At 39.7% G+C, this 27007-nt stretch overlaps 1 protein-coding gene across 10 annotated transcripts in view; it reads right to left on the bottom strand.

The window, feature by feature from the left end:
• Window positions 1–27007, bottom strand: part of DNAJC6 (DnaJ heat shock protein family (Hsp40) member C6) — a 162360-nt gene that overhangs the window by 24406 nt on the left and 110947 nt on the right. For all 10 annotated transcript variants that reach the window (XM_033225174.1, XM_033225177.1, XM_033225181.1 and 7 more), the window contains 7 exons: window positions 14969–15091; window positions 10182–10315; window positions 7956–8150; window positions 6929–7046; window positions 5442–5521; window positions 2085–2278; window positions 1908–1988 (listed from right to left, as the gene is read on the bottom strand). In XM_033225174.1, the coding sequence (XP_033081065.1) occupies window positions 1908–1988; window positions 2085–2278; window positions 5442–5521; window positions 6929–7046; window positions 7956–8150; window positions 10182–10315; window positions 14969–15091 (925 nt within the window). The remainder of the gene's footprint in view (window positions 1–1907; window positions 1989–2084; window positions 2279–5441; window positions 5522–6928; window positions 7047–7955; window positions 8151–10181; window positions 10316–14968; window positions 15092–27007) is intronic.

The following is a 27007-nucleotide window of genomic DNA, read 5'->3' as shown; positions in this document are numbered from 1 at the left end:
AAGGGCTCTGCTGTGAAAGGTCCTTATACCAGCTTGAAAGGGGTACTTTCAGCACAAAATGAGCAGCAGGAAACAGGCCTCCTCTGGGGAAGGAGTGACTTTCCAAGCCCTCCCTGAGACAGATCTTCCCACAAAAATTTGGTATTTAATGCCAGATAGACCCACATTCCAAATCAAGTATGGATCCACATCCTTTATTCCAAATTCTAAAATGTAATAAGCTATGAAAAGGGAAAGGCTTTTCTAAGTTTGGCATGAATTCAGTTGGTGGAAAACTGAAAGGAATGAATATGAAGATACTTAAGCCTTCATTTATCTCACTTAGGGCTATTATTTATATGTTCCACTGCAGAAATATTAATATGTTTGATTATAGGTTATTGTCTGAGATATCATGTGGGATGTCGAGTTATATCAGTTTATGTACCATATCACCCTTCTAAAATCCAAAAAATTCTGCATTCCTAAACATACCTGGCTCTGAGAGGTTCAGACAAGAGACTGTGCATCTATGCTAAAGCCTATTTCAGAGACTACAGGAATTATCTCTAAATTATTTACTAAAATGACAGTGGAGAGGTTAAGAGTGAAGCTGCATTAAAAGCCCTCACTGTGAAGAAAATAAGAGGTAAGAAAAGTCCACAGGGGATGAGAAATCTACCTACTGTCCAGATACCACTGGGTTCTCCAAATTTGAGGATTTGCTAGTTCCATTTCTCAAAAGAAAATTCTGAAAGTAAGTCTTCCAATTCAAAGGAATTTTATGAACAACTTTTTCATCAAACTGAAACCTGCAGGCAATGGGAATACTGTCTTACATTCACACATCAGAGGAAGGTCAATCAGGAGAATTTCAGATAGACCATCACCACAGCCAGTTTCCCATCCCTTTCGTACCCAAACCCTGACTACCCACGTCTACACTGAATCTCACAGTTAATCTCAGCCAGCTCTAAAGCAAGGACAGCCAATGGGTATTGGTTAGGATGCCAATGTCAGGCTACTGCTGGCAACAGTTGGAAGTTTTATATTGAGAAAAATTCTGAAAATATCCCAGGTTTGAGAGAAAAGAACACAGTAATCAAGTCTCTATTTTTGGTATGGTTGTTAAAGCAAGAGCAGAGATATATAGGCCAAGTGTTTGCTTTCTGTGCAGCAGGGTAAGCTCAGTTCTGCCCTGCTAGTGGTTAAGGCTCCCGGGGGGAAATGCTGATTTTATATTTTTGTAATATTTAGTTGAGAGCAGAAGATAGAATCCTGTGTTAATCTCATTACAGAGGCAGCAATCTAAAGGGAGACGATTAAAAAATCACACTTATTTGTCAGTCCAGGAAAGATGTGACCAAAAACACAGCATAGATAGAGAAGGGAGAATTCAGTTTAAAATGACCTTTTGCATCAGTCTAAGAGCATCTATTGAGTTGAAAGTAGGGAAGTTGCCTGATTTGAAAAGGAAATGAATTGGAAGGATGTAAACTTGAATGATGTCTTTTAAAAATTTTTTTAATTAAAAAAATTTTTTTAGAGATGGAGTCTTGCTCTGTCACCTAGAATACAGTGCAGTGGTGCAATCATAGCTCACTGCAACTTGAACTCCTGGACTCAAGCAGTCTTCCTACCTCAGCCTCTGACATAGCTAGGACTACAGACATTTGCCACCACTCCCATTTAATTTTTTAAATTTTTTGTAGATATAGGGTCTTGCTATATTGCCTGGGCTGGTCTTGAACTCCTGGTCTTCCTGTCCTGGCTTTTCAAAGTGCTGGGCTTACAGGTGGGAGTCCATGTGCCTTGCTTAAATAACCTCTAAGTGCTGATTTACTTTAGTCTGCTTCTAGGGCCAACATCTTTACAGAAGAAATACATAATCATCAAACCATGTGACTTAAAGAAACACTTGTAAATACCTTGCCAACAGAGAGACGCAAAGAAACCACTTTGTCCGTAATGCCTGGGGTTGTCTGGCGGGATATCTATTGGAGCCTGCCCTGCAAGACAAAAAGACCATGTAGCATCAATGAGACACAGGAAATAAATAACAGAGATGTTCATCCTGAAAAACAAAACCATCAGGTGACTCATACCTCCTAAGGCCAGCGTATCTTGATGTTCCTGGTGAGAAGAGAAGAGGATGCTGGGATTGACATCTTTTGTGCAGTAATGTTCCCATGGAGGAGTTAAGTCTATTACTTTGTCATGGGGCTGTAGTTCTACATCCAGTGTCACCTGAAATAGCTGAGGATATTTTTCTGGTACATCACATGCATCTAACTCAGGCCTAAATAGGGATTTAAAAAAGATAAGTTCAGTGAAAAACAATGGAACTGGTATGATGTTTGGCACAGAAGTTGTCTTAGGTTGACTCTTAGGTTAAATCTAAGACTCATTTCTAAAAAAGACTGGATCATAACCAGATAAGTTACTTTACTTTTCTGACCTTCAGTTTCCTAATCTAGAGAAAAGAGGAGAATAATGCCTGCTCAACAAATTTGGATGCTATTGCATGTAAAAGCATTCTAGAAAGCAGGGCTGATGTGACTGGCATGGCAAAATCCATTATTAAAATAGTGCAATAGGCCCACAGCCACTGTCCTGAGCCCTTGAACATCTACTCTTATCCTGGCCCCAGCAACTCCACCCAGCTTTAGCCACCCCCACACCTGAGTTCACCTAGACCACACTATGAGATAGGTTAATGTCGTTGCAGAAAGGTCCTCCAGAAGCCTGCTTCAGTGCTATGGCAGGGCATCTATTCTGATGCATCATTGCTGATATCATACCACTGATTAAACTGCCATCCCCACTGGAAAACACAAGGGGATACACAGATGCAAAGGATCAAAAGTAGTGATACTTTGTCCCGCTTTGTTTACCCTTATTCCCTCACATAGAATTTATCCCTGGGATGCAAGGCTGGTTCAACATTCGCAAATCAATAAACGTAATCCAGCATATAAACAGAACCAAAGACAAGAACCACATGATTATCTCAATAGATGCAGAAAAGGCTTTTGACAAAATTCAACAGCCCTTTATGCTAAAAACGCTCAATAAATTGGTATTGATGGAACGTACCTCAAAATAATAAGAGCTATTTATGACAAACCCACAGCTAATATCATACTGAATGGGCAAAAACTGGAAAAATTCCCTTTGAAAACTGGCACAAGACAGGGATGCCCTCTCTCACCACTCCTATTCAACATAGTGTTGGAAGTTCTGGCTAGGGCAATCAGGCAAGAGAAAGAAATCAAGGGTATCCAGTTAGGAAAAGAAGAAGTCAAATTGTCCCTGTTTGCAGATGACATGATTGTATATTTAGAAAACCCCATTGTCTCAGCCCAAAATCTGCTTAAGCTGATAAGCAACTTCAGCAAAGTCTCAGGATACAAAATTAATGTGCAAAAATCACAAGCATTCTTATACACCAGTAACAGACAAGCAGAGAGCCAAATCAGGAATCAACTTCCATTCACAATTGCTTCAAAGAGAATCAAATACCTAGGAATCCAGCTTACAAGGATGTAAAGGACCTCTTCAAGGAGAACTACAAACCACTGCTCAGTGAAATCAAAGAGGACACAAACAAATGGAAGAACATACCATGCTCATGGATAGGAAGAATCAATATCGTGAAAATGGCCATACTGCCCAAGGTGATTTATAGATTCAATGCCATCCCCATCAAGCTACCAATGACTTTCTTCACAGAATTGGAAAAAACGGCTTTAAAGTTCATATGGAACCAAAAAAGAGCCCGCATTGCCAAGACAATCCTAAGTCAAAAGGACAAAGCTGGAGGCGTCACGCTACCTGACTTCAAACTATACTACAAGGCTACAGTAACCAAAACAGCATGGTACTGGTACCACAACAGAGATATAGACCAATGGAACAGAACAGAGTCCTCAGAAATAATACCACACATCTATAGCCATCTGATCTTTGACAAACCTGAGAGAAACAAGAAATGGGGAAAGGATTCCCTATTTAATAAATGGTGCTGGGAAAATTGGCTAGCCATAAGTAGAAAGCTGAAACTGGATCCTTTCCTTACCCCTTATACGAAAATTAATTCAAGATGGATTAGAGACTTAAATGTTAGACCTAATACCATAAAAACCCTAGAAGAAAATCTAGGTAGTACCATTCAGGACATAGGCATGGGCAAGGACTTCATGTCTAAAACACCAAAAGCAACAGCAGCAAAAGCAAAAATTGACACATGGGATCTAATTAAACTAAAGAGCTTTTGCACAGCCAAAGAAACTACTATCAGAGTGAACAGGCAACCTACAGAATGGGAAAAAATTTTTGCAACCTACTCATCTGACAAAGGGCTAATATCCAGAATCTACCAAGAACTCAAACAAATATACAAGAAAAAAGCAAACAACCCCATCAAAAAGTGGGGAAAGGATATGAACAGACATTTCTCAAAAGAAGACATCCATACAGCCAACAGACACATGAAAAAATGCTCATCATCACTGGCCATCAGAGAAATGCAAATCAAAACCACAATGAGATACCATCTCACACCAGTTAGAATGGCAATCATTAAGAAGTCAGGAAACAACAGGTGTTGGAGAGGATGTGGAGAAATAGGAACACTTTTACACTGTTGGTGGGATTGTAAACTAGTTCAACCATTATGGAAAACAGTATGGCGATTCCTCAAGGATCTAGAACTAGATGTACCATATGACCCAGCCATCCCACTACTGGGTATATACCCAAAGGATTATAAATTACTCTACTACAAAGACACATGCACACGTTGTTTATTGCGGCACTATTCACAATAGCAAAGACTTGGAATCAACCCAAATGTCCATCTGTGACAGACTGGATTAAGAAAATGTGGCACATATACACCATGGAATACTATGCAGCCATCAAAAAGGATGAGTTTGCGTCCTTTGTAGGGACATGGATGCAGCTGGAAACCATCATTCTTAGCAAACTATCACAAGAAGAGAAAAACAAACACCGCATGTTCTCACTCATAGGTGGGAACTGAACAATGAGATCACTTGGACTCGGGAAGGGGAACATCACACACTGGGGCCTATCATGGGGAGGGGGGAGGAGGGAGGGATTGCATTGGGGAGTTATACATGATATAAACGTCATGCACATGTACCCTAGAACTTAAAGTATAATAAAAAAAAAAAAAAAAAAAAAAAAAAAAAGAATGACAAAAAAAAAAAAGAATTTTAGACCTTTCTATTTGAAGTCTTTGGTCCCTTTGTACTTCTGAAGAGAAATCATATCCAACTGAAAGCTTTGGAATGCCCACAGCCTCTCTGTGCTACTGAGCGACACTCAGTAGTCTAGCAGCACAGGATTCCAGGGAATGCTACAGCTTAGTGCTATGGAGCCTCAGCACTTCACAGCTACTTTGATTCAAACAGAATTTTGGCCCGACCAGTACTTACTTGGTGAACTTTAAAACTGTTGTGTCCAGTGGTATGAATCCAGTGTGAAACTGAAGCTGGAATATCTGCGTGTTGGTCACCTAAAAATACATGAGAGAAGCACATTACAATCAGCGAAAAGGGAATCTGATCAAAAGATTAGATTTTTGGGAGCCATGTACTTTCAACTGTTTCAATATCTGAATTTGTGTTTACTATGGATATTAAATGACTGCCCCAGTTAGAATAGGCTCAGCTTCATTTCCAGCCTCTCCTCTCCTTGAACTCTGCCTCAGCAAACCATTTTCTCATCTGCTAAGTACTATGTTCTTGCACACGGGCGTATTTTGACTCATTGCATTCCTTCTACCCAGGATGCCCTGTTCCAACCCAATGAACTCATCCTTTAAGGCATGTCTTGAAAGTTCATATTCTCTCTGTAGCCTTTCTAGGCCACTGCTGGCTAAAACAAACTGATCCCATTATAACACCTCATCCTCCCTCTAATATGGTATCATGCGTATTCCTACTTGTATGGATTTCCCTTGTGAAAGTCAGTCTCTTAAAGGCAGAGACATAATCTCACTCTTGTCAATCCTAAAAACCTTAACAATGGCTGGCACAAGGCACTCACTTAACCAATATGTGATGAATCAAAACACAGTTACTTGTCACATTATTCCTATTAGCAAAAAAAATGGCAATATCCCAAATGTTCACCAACTGATGATTATTAACTGAGATTGTCAACTGAGATTAATAAATTGTGACATTACAATGGAATATTTGGCCATATAAAATAATGAAGTACTGACACATGCTATAACATGATCAGCTTCAAAACCATTATGCTAAGTGAGAGAAGGAAGCCTCAAAAGGCCACGTACTATATGATTCCATTATATAAAATGTCCCAAATAGACAAACCCATAGAGACAGAAAGTAGATCAGTGGTTGCCAGGAGATGGAGGAGAGGGAATAGGAAGTGACTGCTAGTAGGTACAGGGTATCCTTTGTGGGTGATGAAAATGTTCTGGAATTAGATAGTGGTGATGTTTGCACAGCCTTTTGAATATACTAAGAACAACTGCATTGTACACTTTAAAAGGGTGACTTCTATGTTATGTGGTTTTATCTCAATTTCTAAAACTGAAAAAATACAATCCCTAATTCCACATCCTCAGTAGAAATGCCTTCCCTTACACTGATCCAAATGGAACACTATAAGAAAAGCACAGGCTTCTAAAGAGCATGATTTGCTAAGAGTTCCGGGGCTGCCACCCTCTGGCACAGACATCATGCCAAGGACTTTGAGCAAGTCATAACCTCTCTAAGTCTCAGTTCCTCCCCTGTAAGATGAAGGAGATGAGCTAAGCAATCTTTAAAGACTCTTTCTCATTCTAAAACTATAAGTCACTCGAGCCCAAAGTGATGGGGAGAAAAGATTCAGAAATACTCCTATTGAAGACTCAGATGAGCTTATGCCATGATTCTTCCTAAAACCATACCTTAGCCTGTAGCCGGCTCCCAATGGTTGACCTCAAGTGATACATGGAAATGACCACATCTCCCTGCACAGTGATGTTCAAGGGAATGAAGATTTTTCCATCTTGGACACGATATTCTCTGTAAACACAGACCAAAATATACATTGAAAGAGAGTTCAATCAGGTACAATCACACAGACACAAGTATAGTCCTCTGTGGCTCTGGCCCAGAGGCCTGCTTGCCCAGGCCTGGACTCAGAAACTATTTACTATCTTGAGCAAAAAACAGGAGTGCAGCCAGTGCCAAGTGGTTGTGCAGTGGGATGGTGCTGGTCTAATGCCAGGCCCCCTCTCTGCATCCCATCTGGACTGCAATTGCCCATGCCTGCTTTGCAGATTTCATTTTCCTCAAATGCATCTAGCCCCCATGTATTTGCCTTTTCTTAACTTTAAATTAACAGTAAAAGCAGAGATAAAGGGAACAAAAAATCCACTGGAGATCAGGATACAAACAGAAATGTCATGCTCTGTGAAAGTCTTGGATGCCAATCCTCAAATTCAATCTATTCCAAACTAATTTCATTTTACGTTACCACCCATTCCCTTCCCTCCACATCCCCTATGACCATCCACTGGCACCTGCTCTCTATTATGGATTCTATAACTCCTTTAATTACATCACCATCTACCTAGTTGCTCACTTAGAAACCTCATTCATCAGTAATTCTTCCATTACCCTCACCTAATCCCATCAAGGCCATCGCCTCCTTCAATGACCAGGTGTCCTGTGTTCCCTTCCACTGTCTTAATCCTCTATATAGCTTATGCTAGTCCATTAGCCTATATCACCATTTGATCTGAAAAGGGGTCATGACATCCCCTGATTTATTTGTACTTTTCTAGGATTATCACTGATGTTGAACATTTTTTATATATCAGCTATTTCACAATGATATAGTCTTTCAAGAAGAATATGATTCAACTCATTCCTGCTCATTTACACAAGAATTGAGAAGTACACAGGAAGAAGTAAAGTATCATGACTTACTTCATTCGTTCAAAATCTGTACAAGTCGAATATATTTTGGTTTCTCCAATGAGTACATCACAGTAAGGGCGACATCCATTCCTCTGTTTGTTGAAAAAGGGTATTGGACTGACAGTGATCGACTTAATTGTGAGAGGCTTGAAGTGAGGGCAGTAGGGCTTGTCTGCGAGTAGGTCACACATATAGCCCAGGTATCTGAAACAGAAGATTGGCTCTGTTGGGGCCCATCGCATCAGGAGAAGCAAGCAATCAATATTTGCTATGAAGATTCTTCTTGCAAATTATTGTTATAATAAAAATTTATTCTATTAATTTCTTTTTTTTTTTTTTTTTTTTTTTTTTGAGAGGAGTCTCGCTCTGTGGCCCAGGCTGGAGTGCAATGGCCGGATCTCAGCTCACTGCAAGCTCCGCCACCCGGGTTTACGCCGTTCTCCTGCCTCAGCCTCCCGAGCAGCTGGGACTACAGGCGCCCGCCACCTCGCCTGGCTAGTTTTTTTTGTATTTTTTAGTAGAGACGGGGTTTCACCGTATTAGCCAGGATGGTCTCGATCTCCTGACCTCGTGATCCGCCCGTCTCGGCCTCCCAAAGTGCTGGGATTACAGGCTTGAGCCACCGCGCCCGGCCTATTCTATTAATTTCTTTTTTTTTTTTTTTTTTTTTTTTGAGGTGGAGTCTTGCTCTGTCACCCTGGCTGGAGTGCATTGGCATGATCTCAGCTCACTGCAAGCTTCGCCTCCTGGGTTCACACCATTCTCCTGCCTCAGCCTCTCCAGTAGCTGGGACCACAGGTACCCGCCACCACACCCAACTAATTTTTGTATTTTTAGTAGAGAGGGGGTTTTGCCGTGTTAGCCAGGATGGTCTCAATCTCCTGACCTCGTGATCCATCCGCCTTGGCCTCCCAAAGTGTTGGGATTACAGGCATGAGCCACTGTACCCGGCCCATTCTATTAATTTATTAAACATTAACTAGCAAAAGATAATGCGACCAATAATTTAGGAAAGATTTTGTCTACTGAGATTGCTGTACTTCCTCAATGAACTGATAATAGGGTATTTATTAAATTAAAAAGCTTATGGGAGTTTTATAGTACCTCAATATTTGAACATCTATTCCTATTTTATCTAGCAGATCTAATTTATCAGCTAAAATTTGGCTTTGGATAAATTTTAGAATTTTATCATCAGAAGCACTTTTAATCCAAAAAGTTAAGGAGATGCAATTTTTTAAAAAATGAATATATTGTGATTAAAGGAAAGAAAAATGAATGTTATCTAAAAACAGTTTTCTTTTTTATTCCATTTTTCAGATTATCTTTTGTCATCTATTTTATTTCTATATCAGAGTTACAAGAAAAAGTGAATTTTAAAATGCTTTATTCTCTATGTATTTTTGCATTTCCCTTTGTTAATCATGTTCCCCACAGGAGGATCACCAGTGATAAGTATAACCAGCTACTGCTGTTTTTCAATAAAGACCTGTATAATAAAACAAAAAGGGACTGGTCTTAGAGCTTGGGATGAGGAATGTTGTTCTGGCTATGTTCATTGGGCATTAGACCTGAGGCAAATCACAACATGTCTTGAGACACAGTTTCCTCACCTGTAAAATGAGGGAAGTTGGACATAAGTACTCTTTAAAGTTTGCTTCTAATTTTAACATGATAAATTTTCATATGGGGGCTTACAAACTGAATGACAATCCAATATCCTAATCCAATTCCGTTTTTCCATAGTTCAGGATAATGCCAGATTGATGTGGTTTGACTGTGTCCCCATCCAAATCTCATCTTGAATTGTAGCTCCCATAATCCCCACGTGTTGTGGGAGGGATCCGGTGGGAGGTAATTGAATCCTGGGGGAAGGTTTTCCCATGCTATTCTCATGACAGTGAATAAGTCTCACGAGATCTGATGGTTTTATAAAGGGCAGTTCCCCTGCACACACTCTCTTGCCTGCTGCCATGTAAGATGTGCCTTTGTTCCTCCTTTGTCTTCTGCCATGATTGTGAAGCCTCCCCAGCCATGTGGAACTGTGAATCCATTAAACCTCTTTTTCTTTATAAATTACCCAGTCTCAAGTAGTTCTTCATAGCAATATGAAAATGGACTAACACAAAGATAAAGTAAAAGAAACTTATGAAAGGATTTATAAGGCAGATTTAAAACAGTACATGACACCAATTAGACCACATCTGTGCCTACCCAGCATCTAGCTTACTTTACCTCCTATGGGATGGTGAAAGTCCAATTCCTGGTCGCTTTGCATATAGCAATCGAATGGCTGGGCCAGGAGTAGAGTAGAGGTTACAGAAAATGAACATAGCACCAACCAGAATTGATGATGCCGCCCGTCCATCCTGTCAAAGAAAATGCATAAATTCATTATGAACCTGATCAAATCAGCCATTCTCCAATGAGAATGGCAGAATTTGCAATTAAGAGAGAGATAGAGGAGAAATCCTCTTAACTTTGGGTGCTTTTCATTTAAAAATTATTTACTTGAAAACCAAAATTTGTTTCAGCTTTTTAAATCACAGCAGCAAGGAAAGACTTATCCTTAGAATAAAATTGACTCTAATCTGAGAAGCCCAGCAAAATACATTTGATTTGTATATATTTACTGAAAAATAACATAAACTTCAAAGTAACTTTGGACTTGTTAGCATCATAATTAATAGCTGAAGTCTCTTGGTTTAGGACTGGAAGCAAAGAGCTCCCAGGTTAGGTAAATGCTGCTTGTTGGGATATGGCATATATGTATCTCATGCAAAGTATGTTCCTAGATTCATATAAAATAAAGAACCTTCACCAGATTCAACTTCATTCAATGTAGAAATAAATCTGGTATGGACTAAATGTCTGTATGCCCCAGAATTCATATGCTGAAATCCTAACCCCAATGTGATGGTATTAGGAAGTGGGACTTTGGGGAGGTAATTAGGTAGGGAGAGTGGAGCTCTCATAAATGGGAAATGTGCCCTTATAAGAAGGGACAAAAGAGCTTGCTGTCATCTCCCTCTGCTTTTGGCCATGTGAAGATACAAGAAGACAGCCATCTGCCACCCCAGAAGCAGGCCCTCACCAGACATTAGAAGTGCAGGCACTTTGGGCACAGTGGCTCATGTCTGTAATCCCAGCACTTTGGGAGGCCAAGGCAGGCAGATTGCCTGAGCTCAGGAGGTCGAGACCAACCTAGGCAACGTGGTGAAACCCCATCTCTTAGAAAAAAAGAAAGAAAAGAACTGCAAGATCCTTGATCTTGGACTTCCCAACCTCTAGAACTACATTTCTGTTGTTTAAGCCACCTGGCCTATGGTATATTTGTTATGGCAGCTCAAGCTAATTAAGACAAAATTCAGTAACATCCCTGACAGATGGTGACCTAGTCTCTTCTAGAACACTTTAAGTGACAGGGAGATTACTTCTACTTGAAGTAGCCCATTCCAGTTTACAGAGCTCTTCCTTATATTGAATATGTTGAGTTGAATTCCATTCCTCCATAGCTTCCACTCAGTGACCCTCATCCTTTTGTGAGACCAAAAAATAAACCTATTCCTTTCTCCCTATAGTAGTCCTTCACATATCTGAAATACCCTCCCTTTCCATCAATGCTTCTATTTCCCTTTTAAAACGAACTCAATCCCTTCTATTCTTCCTCATTTGATATTCCATTTTAAGAGATGTCATCATTTAGCACATTTCTTCTAAACAAATTCAAGTTTTAAAATGACAACCTTAAATGTGCTGCCCAGATGTGAAATGCAAGATATGAGATATATTCTGACCAAACTAGAGGAGAAATATCATCTTCTTTACTCTGGACACTATGCTTGTATTAACATAACCCCAGGCCAAACTAATATAAATGCAGGCTAAGCAACAACATAAGCTTTTATTATTCTCTCAATCCACTAAAAACCCCTAGATTTTTTCCAGATGATCTGTTAAGGTAATATGCAAATATGTTTAATCTTTTAAAACCAGAATTCAGGACTTTACATTTATCTTGTACTTAATTTTAGGTTGTTAGTTTTTGTTAAGTGACCAACCTACAAGAACTTTTAAAATCCAAATTCATTATGTGACCCTTATAGTTCTAAGAAAATTGATAAGCTGAATTTCCATATTTTCATCAAAGGTGTTGATTAAAATGAATAACTAAATAAAACTTTCTCCCAGGAGAAAGGTGATCCATTAATCACCTACCTTTGGAAGCAGATATTCAACCTCAACTCAACTAAATATATAACAACCTAGCCAAATTTCTCCATCTTGACTATAACAAAATAAGAAATATCTTGTGGGACTCCAATAAACTATCTCAACTAGTCTATTAGTCATGTGAAGTGTTCAGTTGGTTTTATATGTGCTCATAACAAACCAATGAATACTCCCCTTTTGCTAAGAGTTTAAAATCATCTGTGCAAAACTTTCTCAGAATTGTGCCTTGAATTACCATCAGGTTCACAAGCCTATAACTTTCCAGGATCAACCTCCTTCCATATTTTGGGAAAAAAATCTCCTCTCTTCATTTGCCTGGCACCTCTCCTTCCTGTTTCTTCATATTACAAATGAAATCCATAATTGCTTCTCCAAGTGCTTTTGGCATTGTGTCACATAATTTAAGCCTTGAGAGTGAATTAATTTGAAGGATTGTGAGGCTCTTGTACTATCTTGCTACCTATCAGCTTTGTCTTAAGTATCATTGTTACGTCCTTCCTAGTTTGACATTTTTTCCCTCTGATAAAGAAAACAGAATAAAGGAGTTAAGATTATACCACGTGCCTCAAGAATCTGTTGTTGTCCTTATTCCAAACACAGTTTTAAACAAAGGATATTTTTCTTAATCTGATTTATTTTCAGAATTTAGCCTTCCTGATACTCTTTTCACAGATCCATGACTCTTGGATATGTAGCCTCTCTTTTTCCCTGTGATGCAGGTCTTTTAAAAAGTTTTTGTTTTTACTAAAAGACTATATTATTATTATTATTATTATTATTATTATTATTATTATTATTTTGAGAGGGAATCCTACTCTGTTGCCCAGACTGGAGTGCAGTGACACTATCTCGGTCCACTGCAACCTCCACCTGCCAGGTTCAAGCGATTCTCCTGCCTCAGCCTCCCGAGTAGCTGGGATTACAGGCACATAGCACCATACCTGGCTGGTAGAGACGGGGTTTCACCATGTTGGCCAGGCTGGTCTCAAACTCCTGACCTCAAGTGATCCACCCACTTCTGTCTCCCAAAGTGCTAGAATTACGGGCATGAGCCACTATGCTCAGCTATGCTTATTATTTTTAATAAAACAACCAGTAGTATATTAAGATAAAAATAAGAAGTTGGGTGCGGTGGCTCACTCCTGTAATCCCAGCACTTTGGGAGGCCAAGGCAGGTGGATCACGAGGTCAAGAGATCGAGACCATCCTGGCCAACATGGTGAAAACTGTCTCTACTAAAAATACAAAAATTAGATGGGCGTGGTGACGCATGCCTGTAGTCCCAGCTACTTGGGAGTCTGAGTCAGGAGAATCACTTGAACTCGGGAGGTGGAGGTTGCAGTGAGCCGAGATTGTGCTACTGCACTCCAGCCTGGCGATAGAGCAAGACTCCGTTTAAAAAAAAAAAAAGAAAAGAAAAGAAAAAAAAAGTTCCCTCCCCCAGCTTCAATTCCATTTCCCAAAGACATGGTATTGATTTCAACATATGCATATCCTTTTCTAGCGAGTTTACTGAGCACCCCTGTAGAACCATAATCTTTTGTTTGCCTCTTCTTTTTTCTTCTTCATTGGGTTTTTATTCTTTATGAAGAATCACTGAAACTGGGAGTTTCTGGTCTCTGTTGAGTCATCTTTCCTCCATCAAGATGTCAGATGTAGGCTCTCTGAACTTAGAGAAAATTCTTGAGTGAAGAGAAAATCACCAAGGTGCTTAAGGCTGGTTAGTCCCTAAAAGTAATCTGTTCTGTTGCACCATCTGCTGTGCCTTGGAAAGGAAAATCCTTTGGTCTTCAACATTAAATTCTTACAAACACTAAGTGTTTTTCCTTTATTGCCAAGAGTTTGGAGATTTGAAGCAAAAAGAAAGAAAAAATGTTCTTCAACTTTCTTTCCTGTTTCTTTCCTGTTTTAGCCAACTGGCTCTCAAGAAAGGACGGGGGTGGGGAATCATCAAGTAATACTATAGCAAAAACATACACACTAAAGTTTATAGAAGCAATGAAATTTCCAGCATTAATGCTCAGATTACATTTGTGTATTCAGTCACTTACTGAAGCCTTTTATGCCTGGAGTACAAAAGTTTAAAAAAAGGCATGGTTCCTTCCTGCAAGATTACAATAGTCTAGTGCGAAAATATGTAGGAGAAGAGCTTATTATGACATAGGGTATTAAAAGTCATAGAAGACATTTAGATATAATGGGAATGTCTGTATTGTGAAAATACTGAAGAGTCAGAAGGATTTTACTGAAAGTTGAATTGTAAAGGACAGGCAAGAGTTCTGAGAAGAGTTAGGGAAAGGAACTCTAGGAAGCCGATGGTCAGAAAAATCATTAGTCCCAGTGGGAATGCTCTCAAATACAGTCAATCTATGTGACTTCTTACAAGGACATAGGTATCTTTTTTCTTTTATTTTCATTCAAACACAAACAGGAAGAAAAAATAAATATGCCAATATGTTAATGTTAACTTTATTCACACAAAAGTCAATGGCATTTTTAGCTGCACACACATCACTCCTGTTTCTACCTCTTTTATAATATTTAGCACATTCTAGAGACCCTACACTATGTGAGTTGTGTATACATCTGCCTTTCCCACTGGTAGTCAAGCTTTAAGTCAGGAATAATAAATCCCTTCCTTATTTTTACAACTCTCACATTATCGAATTCCTAAATATGGGCTCAATAAATCCTACTGAACTCAAATGTTACCTGTCTACCATTGTGTACAGGCTCATCCATATTTAACCAAACCAAACCATCACCACCAACAACAAAAGGTTACTCACCAAGCAGTGGACAACACAGACATTTTTGGGATTCTGCAGTAGCCAGTTATACATATTCCGACACACAGCAAAAAGGTTGTGCAGACTGGGAGCCTGCCTAATGGGCCAACTGCATTCTGAGACCTAAGGGAACACAGCAAAAGGAAATTAATTCCTCCAGCAACTTCCTCTTCATAAGCAGGTATCACACCAAACAACATCTTCTGGAAGTGATACCACATCCTCTCTTACTAGAGGCAGGAACAGTGGGAACAGGGTCCAAATACATGAAGAAGAGGGTGTTTAACACAGCAATTTTTTAAATTAAAGAATTCTGTTTCAGTAAAGGTATGAAAACACATTTTGAAACACATTTTAAATTAAACTAGACCATTTCAAGCACAGACTTGGATTTTTTCTATTCTGTGAGGTTACAAAGAATTTCATTTCTGTTAAGCATAAAATGTTTTGACCTTCCCACAAATGTTTAATTATAGGGTTATAAGTCCTGCACCATCTCTGATTTATCCCAGCTCTCATGATAACATGAAAAGTGCTACAGAGTGAGCCAAAGGCAGGCTTGTGCATGGATCTATTTTTTTTTTCTCTTTTAATCAAACGACATAACTTACAGGGGAAACCCTTGGCATTTTCATTCACTTAACATGCATATTTTTTCACACATTATGGATCATCAACTAAGTTACAGGAACACTGCTTGGCTCTGATCCATGCAACAATCATCTAAGACAGGTATTAATATAATCCCCATTTTGCAGATGAGAAAACTGACTCTCAGAGGTTACCCAGAGTCAGTGCTGCTCAGTGCAGCCCAGATCTTCTGAATAGAAATCATCATGTTACAACAGCACACTGGTTGACATTATCATTTGCCTCAAAATACTGTTAAGGCATGATCCCCAGTTGATTACATATTTACTAATTTAGCTAAGAAACAACAAGGAGAAGCTTACAGTTGGACAAACTTCATAACCTCTTTAAGCCTTTCTTTCTTCATAAAATGTGGTGAACATTACCTCTTACATAACTCACACAGCTGTGGATACTACATGAACATGTACTTTAAGAGCTTAGCTCAGTATCTGACACACCCAGAGTGATAATAAATGTTGGCAATTATTATTATTTTATCAGGTAACTGCCAATGCAAAGCGCTGCAGTCAGGACAGGCCATATTTGAAGAAAAATGAAGTCCTCCATGGTGAGAGTATAGACTGAAGGGTCAGATCATACAATCTTTTTAAGGAGCTGGGAGAATATTTAAGGAGACCAACTCTCAGATCTACATTTCCAAAGATCTTTCAGGCTCCAGTATGGAGAATAGAAATGGATAACAAGAGCTTAAAGGTAGGGAGCCCAGTCAGGAGGTTGGTGAGGAGTATCAATAAGGGATGATGGTGGCTAAGGCTAGCTGAGTGGCAGTGGGGTACACACATACTTGAGGGACTCAGGAGATAGAGAGGTGGTGGGACACCTGGACATAAGACAGGTGATACGTGGTGGCAGTGTGTGCATGTGGAGAGGTGTACTGAAGAGTGTGTCGGGGAGGGAGAGGAAAGAGTCAAGCCTGAACTCCAGATTTCCAGCTTGAATGGCTGGATAGAAGGACACAAGAAGTGCTATTTCCTGAGATAAAGAATTCTGGAGAAAGAAGAGGCTTCATACAGATGACGTCAGAATGTGCTCTGCAATCCCAAATGTCTCAAATTCCTTCTATGTGACCATGGGAAAGGGAGGCAGGAGGAATGTGTTTGATTAGCCCTTTTCTGGTAACCAGATAATAAATAATCAAAATATGACTGGGAAGCTATCTGCGCTCTTGGTAGAGCTGACATCTCAAAACAAACACATTGAGTTTCTCTCTCTGGGGCTGCCAAGAAAGCCCATTCTTTTTGGTTAATGTGTAACTTTTTTCTACAAGATGACTGTGGGGCAATGGCAGGAGACCTCCAGGTTACCCACTTTCATATACCTTTGGGAGGGACAAGTATGGTTTATTAAACAAAGTATTTGAAATGTTTGGCATAGCTCCCAAACAGTTCAGGGTGATCTAGTACTGGCCTCTGTCAATTTAAACTTTATAATGGCTTGCCCCTTTTACCCAACATGATTCAGGGCTGTTTCTGGTCTAATCTTTACCCACATATATATTCCCCATTGATGTGTCTATTTTCAAGGAATGGAAATTACTTACTGATTAAAAATACAGAATAACTGGGAAGATACATTTTGCTGTCAGAGGAATCATAAAATGTGTATTTGTACAAGCTCCTTTCTGTCTGCAATGTATTTTCTTCCCTTGGTAAACTCCAATTCATCTTTTAAAACCCACGTTCAAGATCCAATACGCCTTATTGACATTTACTGAATATTTCACCCAACTGCTGCAGAATTTATATTCTTTTCATTAGCAAATGGAACATTTTCTAGAATAGACCATAGTCCACAAAACGAGTCTGCACAAATTCAAAAACATAGAAATTGGCCGGGTACGGTGGCTCATGCCTGTAATCCCAACACTTTGGGAGGCCAAGGCAGGCAGATCACCAGGTCAGGAGTTCAAGAACAGCCTGGCCAACATAGTGAAACTCCATCTCTACTAAAAATACAAAAAATTAGCTGGGCGTGGTGACAGGCATCTGTAATCCCAGCTACTCAGGAAGCTGAGGCAGGAGAATCACTTGAACTTGGGAGGGGGAGGTTGCAGTGAGCTGAGATCACGCCATTGCACTCTAGCCTGGGCAACAGTGCGAGACTTCATCTCAAAAATAAATAAATAAATAAAATAGAAATCATACCAAACATCTTCTCTGACCACAATGGAATAAAACTTTACACCTAAATAACAAAAGGAACCTTGGAAAATACATAAACATATGGAAATTAAACAACACGCTGCTGAAGAACCAATGAGTCAATGAAGAAATTGGGAAGGAAATTTAAAAATTTATTGAAACAAATTAAAATGGAAATATACAAAAACATATGGGATACAGCAAAAGAAGTACTAAGAGGAAATTTTATAGCAATAAACACTGATATCAAAATAGTAGAAAGACTTCAAATTAACAACCTAACAATACATCTCAAGGAACTAGAAAAGCAAGAACAAACTAAAGCCAAAATTAATAGAAGGAAAGAAATAATAAAGAACAGAGCAAAAATTAAGAAAATTAAAACTAAAAAGAAAAAAGATAGACAACATAAAAAGTTGTTTTTTTGAAACAACACACAAAATCAATAAACCTCTAGGTAAGCTAAGAAAAAGAGAGAGAAGACCCAAATAAATAAAACCAGGAATGAAGAAGGAGACATAACAACTGAGACCTCAGAAATACAAAGACTCATAAGAGATGGCAACTATGAACAACTATATACCAACAAATCAGAAAACTTAGAAGAAATGGATAAATGGCTGGACACATACAACCTACCAAGATTGAACCATGAAGAAATAGAAAACCTCAACAAACCAGTAACAAGTAATGAGATTGAGGCTGTAATAAAAATTCTCCTATCAAAGAAAGGCCCAGGGCCTGATGGATTCACTGCTGAATTCTACCAAATATTTTTAAAATAACTAATATTAATCCTCCTCAAACTATTTTTTTAAAAACTGGAAGAAGAAATACTTTTGAACTCATTCTACAAGGCCAGCATTGCCTGACACTAAAACTAGAGAAGGATACAACAAAAAAAAGAAAACTACAGGCCAGTATCACTGAAGAACACAGATACAAAAATCCTCAACCAAATACTTGCAAACCAAATGCAACAACACATTAAATAGATTGTTCACCATTATCAATAAAGATTCACTTCATGGCAGAGCGTGGTGGCTCACGCCTGTAATCCCAGCACTTTGGGAGGCTGAGGCGGGCGGATTACGAGGTCAGGAGGTCAAGACCATCCTGGCTAACATGGTGAAAGCCTGTCTCTACTAAAAATACAAAAAAATTAGCCGGGCATGGTGGCAGGCACCTGTAGTCCCAGTTACTCGGGAGGCTGAGGCAGGAGAATGGCATAAACCTGGGAGGTGGAGCCTGCAGTGAGCCGAGACTGCATGACTGCACTCCAGCCTAGGTGACAGAGCAAGACCGGGTCTTCAAAAAAAAAAAAACAAGTTTCACTTCATGGGTAAAAGGATGGCTCAATATATGCAAATCAATAAATGTTATATACCACATTAATATAATCAAGAACAAAAAATATATGATTATTTCAATAGATGCTGAAAAAGTATATGATAAAATTCAACATCCCTTTATGATAAAAATCCTCATGAGGCCAGGCGTGGCAGCTCACGCCTATAATACTAGCACTTTGGGAGGTGAGACAGGCAGATTACTTGAAGTCATGAGTTTGAGACCAGCCTGGCCAACACAGTGAAACCCCCGTCTCTACCAAAAATACAAAAATTAGCCAGGCATGGTGGCAGGTGCCTGTAATCCCAGCTACTTGGGAGGCTGAGGCAGGAGAACTGCTTGAATCCGGGAGGCGGAGGTTGCAGTGAGCCAAGATCGCGCCACTGCACTCCAGCCTGGGTGACAGAGCAAAACTCCGTCTCAAAAAAAAAAAAAAATCCTCATGAAAATAGATATAGAAGGAACACGCCTCAAAATAATAATGGCCATCTATGACAAATCCATGGCTAACATCATACTGAATGGAGGAAAATTGAAGGCCTTTCCTCTAAAGAATGGAGCACAACAAGGATACCCACTTTCACCACTATTATTCAACATAATACTGAAAGTCCTGGTCAGAGCAATTAGGCAAAAAAAGAAATAAAGGACATCTAAATTGGAAAGGAAGAAGTCAGATTACCCTTGTTCGAACTCAACATGATCTTATGGCTAGAAAAACCTAAACACTCCACCAAAAAAACTGTTAGAACTGGCAAATGAGGCCGGGCGCGGTGGCTCAAGCCTGTAATCCCAGCACTTTGGGAGGCCGAGGCAGGCGGATCACGAGGTCAGGAGATCGAGACCATCCTGGCTAACACCGTGAAACCCCGTCTCTACTAAAAAATGCAAAAAACTAGCCGGGCGAGGTGGCGGGCGCCTGTAGTCCCAGCTACTCGGGAGGCTGAGGCAGGAGAATGGCGTGAACCCGGGAGGCGGAGCTTGCCGTGAGCTGAGATCCGGCCACTGCACTCCAGCCCGGGCCACAGAGCGAGACTCCGTCTCAAAAAAAAAAAAAAGAACTGGCAAATGAATTCAGTAAAGTTGCAGAATACAAAACCAACATGCATAAATCAAGAGCATGCATATGTGCTAACAGCCAACAATCTGAAAAAGAAATCAAGAAACCAATGCCATTTTCAATAGCTACAAAAAAATATAAAATACCTGAGAATCAATCTAACCAAAAAAGTGAAAGATCTACACAAGAAGAACTATAAAACTCTGATGGAAGAAATAGAAGAGGACACACAAAAAAGAAAAGGTATTCCATGCTCATGGATTAGAAGAAATAATATTGTTAAAATGGCAATACTACCCAAGCAATGTACAGATCCAATGCAATCTCTATCAAAATACCGATGACATCCTTCACAAAATTAAAAAAAAAAAAAAAAACCTAAAACGTATATGGAACCACAAAAGACTCCAAAGAGCCAAAGCCACCCTGAGCAAAAAGAACAAAGTGAGAGGCATCACATTATCTGACTTCAAAGTTTATTATAAAGCTACTGTAACCAAGACAGCATGGTACTAGCATAAAAACAGGCACATGGACTAATGGAACAAAATAGAGAACCCAGATATAAATCCACACATTTACTACCAATTCATCTTTGACAAAGATGCCAAGAACTTGCAGTGGGGAGAGGACAGTCTTTTCCATAGATGGTGCTGGGAAAAATGGGTAACTATATGCAGAAAAATGAAAATAGACCTATATCTCTCACTATATACAAAAATCAAATCAAAATGTATTAAAAAACTTGAATCCAAAACCTGAAAACATAAAACGACTAGAGGAAAACATTAGAGAAATGTTCCAGGACATTGATCTGGACAAAAATTTCTTGTGGAAGACCTCAAAAGCACAGGCAAACAAAACAAAAATACACAATTGGGACTATATGAAGCTAAAAAGCTTCTGCAAAGCAAAGAAAACAATCAATGAAGTGAAAAGACAACCCACTGAATGGCAGGAAATACTTGTGAACTATTCATTTGACAAGAAATTAATAACCAGAATATATAAGGAGCTCAAACAATTCAATAGTAAAAAAAAAAAAAAAAAAAAATTAAAAACTAGGCAAAAGAGTTGAACAGAATTAACAGATCTTCAAAAGAAGACATAGAGATGGCACACAGTTATATGAAAAAATGTCCAACATCACCAGTCAGAGAAATGCAAATCAAAATCACAATATAGTGTCATCTCACTTCAGTTAAAATAGTTTGTATTGGCCGGGCGCGGTGGCTCAAGCCTGTAATCCCAGCACTTTGGGAGGCCGAGACCGGCGGATCACGAGGTCAGGAGATCGAGACCATCCTGGCTGACACGGTGAAACCTCGTCTCTACTAAAAAAAATACAAAAAAACTAGCCCGGCGAGGTGGCGGGCGCCTGTAGTCCCAGCTACTCGGGAGGCTGAGGCAGGAGAATGGCGTAAACCCGGGAGGCGGAGCTTGCAGTGAGCTGAGATCCGGCCACTGCACTCCAGCCCGGGCGACAGAGCGAGACTCCGCCTCAAAAAAAAAAAAAACACACACACAAAAACTAGCCAGGCGAGGTGGCGGGCGCCTGTAGTCCCAGCTACTCCGGAGGCTGAGGCAGGAGAATGGCGTAAACCCGGGAGGCGGAGCTTGCAGTGAGCTGAGATCCGGCCACTGCACTCCAGCCCGGGCGACAGAGCCAGACTCCGTCTCAAAAAAAAAAAAAAAAAAAAAATAGTTTGTATCAAAAAGGCAGGTAATACCAGATACTGGTGAAAATGTGGAGGAAAGGGAACTCTTATACACTTGGTGGGAATGTAAATTAGTACAATCACTCTGGAGAACAGTATGAAGGTTCCATATGACCCAGCAATTCCACTACTGAGTACATATCTAAAAGAAAGGAAATCAATATATCGAAGAAAAAGCTGCACTCCCATGTTTACTGCAGCACTATTCACAATAGCCGAAATATGGAATCAACCTAAGTGCCTACCAATGGATGAATGGATAAATAAAATGTGGTATACGTACACAATGAAATATTATTCACATAAAAAAGAATGAAATCCCGTCATTTGCAGCAACAGGGATGGAACTGGAGGCCATTATAAGTGAAATAACCCAAGCACAGAAAGAGAAATACTGCATGTTTTTTACTCATATGCAGAAACTAAAAATGTGGATCTCATGAAGATCAACAGTAGATTAGTAGTTAACAGAGGCCAGGAAGGGGAGTGGGATGGGGTTTGAAGGAGGAAAAAATAATATAAATGTAATTAAACTGTACACTTAAAATGGTACATTATATATGCATCTTTAACTCAAATGTTTAAAAAAAAAAAGTTCAAGTGCCCTCTTGTGTCTGATCATTTCTCTAATACTCACAGAAATGCTTAGTCATCTTTATACTCAAGCCCCTGTTTATTTTCATCTATTACAGCTTTTTTCAGTAGAGCAACATGGTTAAGTCCACAGGCTGGATATTCACTCTGGATTTACCATTTACTACTTGATTAACCTTTTTTTTTTTTTTTTTGAGACGGAGTCTCGCTCTGTCACCCAGGCTGGAGTGCTGTGGCCGGATCTCAGCTCACTGCAAGCTCCGCCTCCCGGGTTCACGCCATTCTCCTGCCTCAGCCTCCCGAGTAGCTGGGACTACAGGCGCCGCCACCTCGCCTGGCTAGTTTTTTGTAGTTTTTTTAGTAGAGACGGGGTTTCACCGTGTTAGCCAGGATGGTCTCGATCTCCTGACCTCGTGATCCGCCCGTCTCGGCCTCCCAAAGTGCTGGGATTACAGGCTTGAGCCACCGCGCCCGGCCTACTTGATTAACCTTAAGCAACTTACTAACCTCTCCAGGCCTCGATTATCTAGTGTGTAAAGTGTAAATGAGCATTGTAGGATTGTTGTCAGAATTAAGTAGCACAACATAAACACAGTAAATGCCAGCTTGTGGTCAAGCAGTACTGAATAAACTGCTTGTATCTGTTTCCCCTTCTAGACACCGAGCTCCATGAGAAGAGAGACCATAACTTACTCATTTTTGTAACCCCAGTGTCCACTGTGCATGTGTTGCTCATATGGTAGATGCTCAGCAGGTATTTGCTGAGTGAATGAATGAGTGAAAGAATAAAGGAATGAACCCCATTTGGCAATCTATTTTTATAATAAGATTTGTCCACATGTACCATATCTTGAGGAGGAAACAGGTGAACCCATTTTATTGGGTTTTTAGACTGTAACAGAATGAAAGTATAGAAAATTTATTGCCCCAGCAATATTTTTGAAGGTTTTAAAAACTGGCTACTACACACACACACACACACACACACACACACACCCCAAATGTCAATATCTGTAATGAGTCTCAGCTAAAAGTTGGCTAAATTATTCTTAGCACAATAGGCAAATAGCTCCAGAATCATTAACTCAATCAAGTAAATAATATTAATTTAAAGTACTCCATAATTATATATTTACTTGATATATAATTATACACCATTAAGCAAACATACAATTAGAATTTTTTAAAAGCATGTGCTCTGTCTAAAAGGGGAAACCACTAAGGCATAAACAAAACCAACAAAATAGAAAAGGAATTCAATCACTGCAAGCTATTTTTGTAGCTCTCTGGAGTTCATAGCTTCATGCAGTAACTGACATTTCGCAATGCTGTCTCCAGTTTTCCTGAACACCTTGAACACCTCCTGGGTTTGCTTAGCATCAGAGGACACCATACAGATTACAGGGCTGCCATGATACCACCCAGTGGGAAAAAGAGGCCAAATCATCACCAGCGCTGAATACCATTCAATTTTCAAGTCTCCATCATCCCTAGCCCAAGACAGGATGGGCAGAAGCAGCCACTCACTAAGCATAGGAATGAAAGCTTCTACAGAGAGTATGACTTAATTGCCATATCTAGTGTTTTATGAATCACGCATCATTTTTGGAGGATGCGGATAATTCAGTCAATCATTTATTGTGGCATTTTATTATTACCAATATTAATCACAGCTACTACTAACTGAATGATGACTCTAAGCAAGACACTGCTATCAAATTTATTCCTTACAACAAACCTACAAAAAAAAAAATTTAGGAATGCTTATGAGATAGGCGCTCTCTTATTGGCATATCCATTTTACACAAGAGAAAAAACGAGTCCAAAGAGAGGTAAAAGTGACTTGCCCAGGAAGAAGAACAGCTGAGATGTGAAGCCAGGATAATTTTTAAAGTCTAAAGTTTGTATACACTATACAGCTTCATCTCAGTTTAAAAAAATAAAATTTGTGCACTCTCCATTATACTACATTGTCTGATGACTGATAACAATAACTCCACCTTGCATTTGTAGAGTGTTTACAGCTTCAAGTGATGGCTGTATTTTACCAGGGTTAAGACATTCAATTCATGGAAGGCTTCATAACTAGAAGGTGGGAGTCTCTGGTCCTCTGGCCCCCAGGCCAGGGATTGTTTTTTTCACTACAGTTATTTCCTGTCGTGACACTGAGGCATGGTGGCAGAGTGAGAGATGAAGTATGAGCTATAAAGTTCCTCCACTCCAGCCAATCTCCCACCAACCTCCCACCAATGCAGAAGCAACTGGGAGCTGTGGTGACCTCTTCGGTGTGCTCTGGAAGAAAAAGGAGTAAAAACATTGACCTTCAATCATGAGTCCTTTAAGACATCACGTTGATAATACATTTTTCCAAAAATCAAATTGTTCCCAAAGGGAAAGAAATCCTACAAGATTATGTCATTCAGAAATAGTTGGCCGGGCGCAGTGGCTCAAGCCTATAATCCCAGCACTTTGGGAGGCCAAGACGGACAGATCACGAGGTCAGGAGATCGAGACCATCCCGGCTAACACGGTGAAACCCCATCTCTACTAAAAAAAATACAAAAAAACTAGCCAGGCGAGGTGGCAGGCGCCTGTAGTCCCAGCTGCTCGGGAGGCTGAGGCAGGAGAATGGCGTAAACCCGGGTGGCGGAGCTTGCAGTGAGCTGAGATCCGGCCACTGCACTCCAGCCTGGGCAACAGAGCGAGACTCCGTCTCAAAAAAAAAAAAAAAAAAAGAAATAGTTAAGAGGGTAGAGTCTAAAAGAACCAGCTGGGCTGCAGATTTCTTTGCTCCTAGAAGGACTCCATCACCATACTGTCCTTCCTGGGTGGACAGTGGAAGGAGGAGAGACAAAGTGGCCCTAGAATAAATAGCATTAATCAGAACTTAAGAACTTTGGAGCCAGGTTAGACTTGTTGTCCACTCATCCAGCTTTCCATTTATTGCCAACAGTAATGCCAAGAAATGTGTAAAGGTTCCTGATATTCTGGGGCACAGCTATAAATCTTCTATGCAGAAACCAAACCAGTATATACACGCATACACACACATAGGCATGGAGTGGATGGGAACAGTGTTTATGTTGGGATGATGAGAAAGGTTTAAGTATAGATAGTCGTGTTGGTTATACAACATTTGGGGATGTAATTAATGCCACTGAAATTGTATGCTACAAATGGTTACAATTATAAGTTTATGTTATGTATATTTTACCACAGTAACTTTTTTAAAGGACGGAAAACAGATGGTTAAGCTCTCTGAAGCCCTCCTATAGATCTACATACACCGAGGAGTCATTATGAACATCTGGTTTGACTGATGCATCTTGTTGGTCTCCAGGACTTCACTGTCAGCATCAGTACTCTTATTTCCTCAAGGTGGATATTGGCTATAAAGAGTAAAAAAAAATTTTTTTAAATAAAAACACCTGAGGTTCAATACCTCCTTTGCAGTCCTGAACAGGTATTCTAGTACTTTGCTTTTGAATGCTGGGCTATGTGCTATGCATTCTTTTGAGTTGTAGCCTCTGCTAAACTGAGATTAAACAAAGTCCTATTTTAACATCCTGTGACATATGCAAATACATAATAGAAAAATGAGGAAAATAGTATTGATTATTTCCTACCATTCCTGTCAACCAATGTGGCTTCTAAGCATAAAAGTGAATCAAAATACAGAATGACAACTCTCAGCAAAGTAAAATCTTTCTGGAAACAGCATGTCTTTGCCAACATCACTACCTACATCCTCAAATGCAGGTTTGAACACATACAAACAATCATATAATCATCATGTAAAGTGACTGAATTCAGGTTTCAACACACAGAGGTATATGATGTGGGCAGATCCAGACTCCTACGAGTTTATAAATAAAAAATTCCTATGAGTTTATACACCCTTATGAATCTATAAATAAAACCAGTTCCATGTTCGGTATTTATGGTAGACTCTACCATCAACACTTATTAAAATAAGGTTTCATTTCAGACCTAGCACTCCACAGAACTGGAAGGAGTAAGAAATGGTTCTAGTCCTCATGAATTGAAAGGTAAAAACAAAGAAAACTTTTCTAAGTCATGCAACAATGAGATGCAAATCCATTAACAGTGTTAGTGCTGGGGAAAGAAAGGTCTAGGAGTTTGAAAAGAGATGTAGGCAAATCAAAAACAAAGGTAAGATGAAATACTATGGTTTTGGGACTGCCTCCCTGAGATGCAACTAACGGTAAAGGAGACAGGTCAGAGGATCCACTTCCATTCTGCCGAATTCTAGGACTATCTAGGAAGAGCTAAAGATGTAGTGCAATCCTGTGTTTTAGGAGAAATAATTGGAAAAGCCTCATGGCATGTGGAAATCTTCTCCTTAGCAAAACTAGGCTAATAAAGAAGAAGATGGGCTGGGGGTGGTGGCTCACACCTATAATCCCAGCAGTTTTGGAGGCTGAGGCAGGTGGATCACTTAAGGCCAGGAGTTCGAGACCAGCCTGGCCAACATGGCAAAATCATCTCCACTAAATATACA

The sequence above is a fragment of the Trachypithecus francoisi genome, unplaced genomic scaffold (genome assembly GCF_009764315.1).
Source record: "Trachypithecus francoisi isolate TF-2019V2 unplaced genomic scaffold, Tfra_2.0 Lachesis_group12, whole genome shotgun sequence".
Classification (NCBI taxonomy): domain Eukaryota; kingdom Metazoa; phylum Chordata; class Mammalia; order Primates; family Cercopithecidae; genus Trachypithecus; species Trachypithecus francoisi.
The sequence above is the reverse complement of the archived record's forward strand: the minus strand, read 5'-3'. Positions and strand labels throughout refer to the sequence as shown.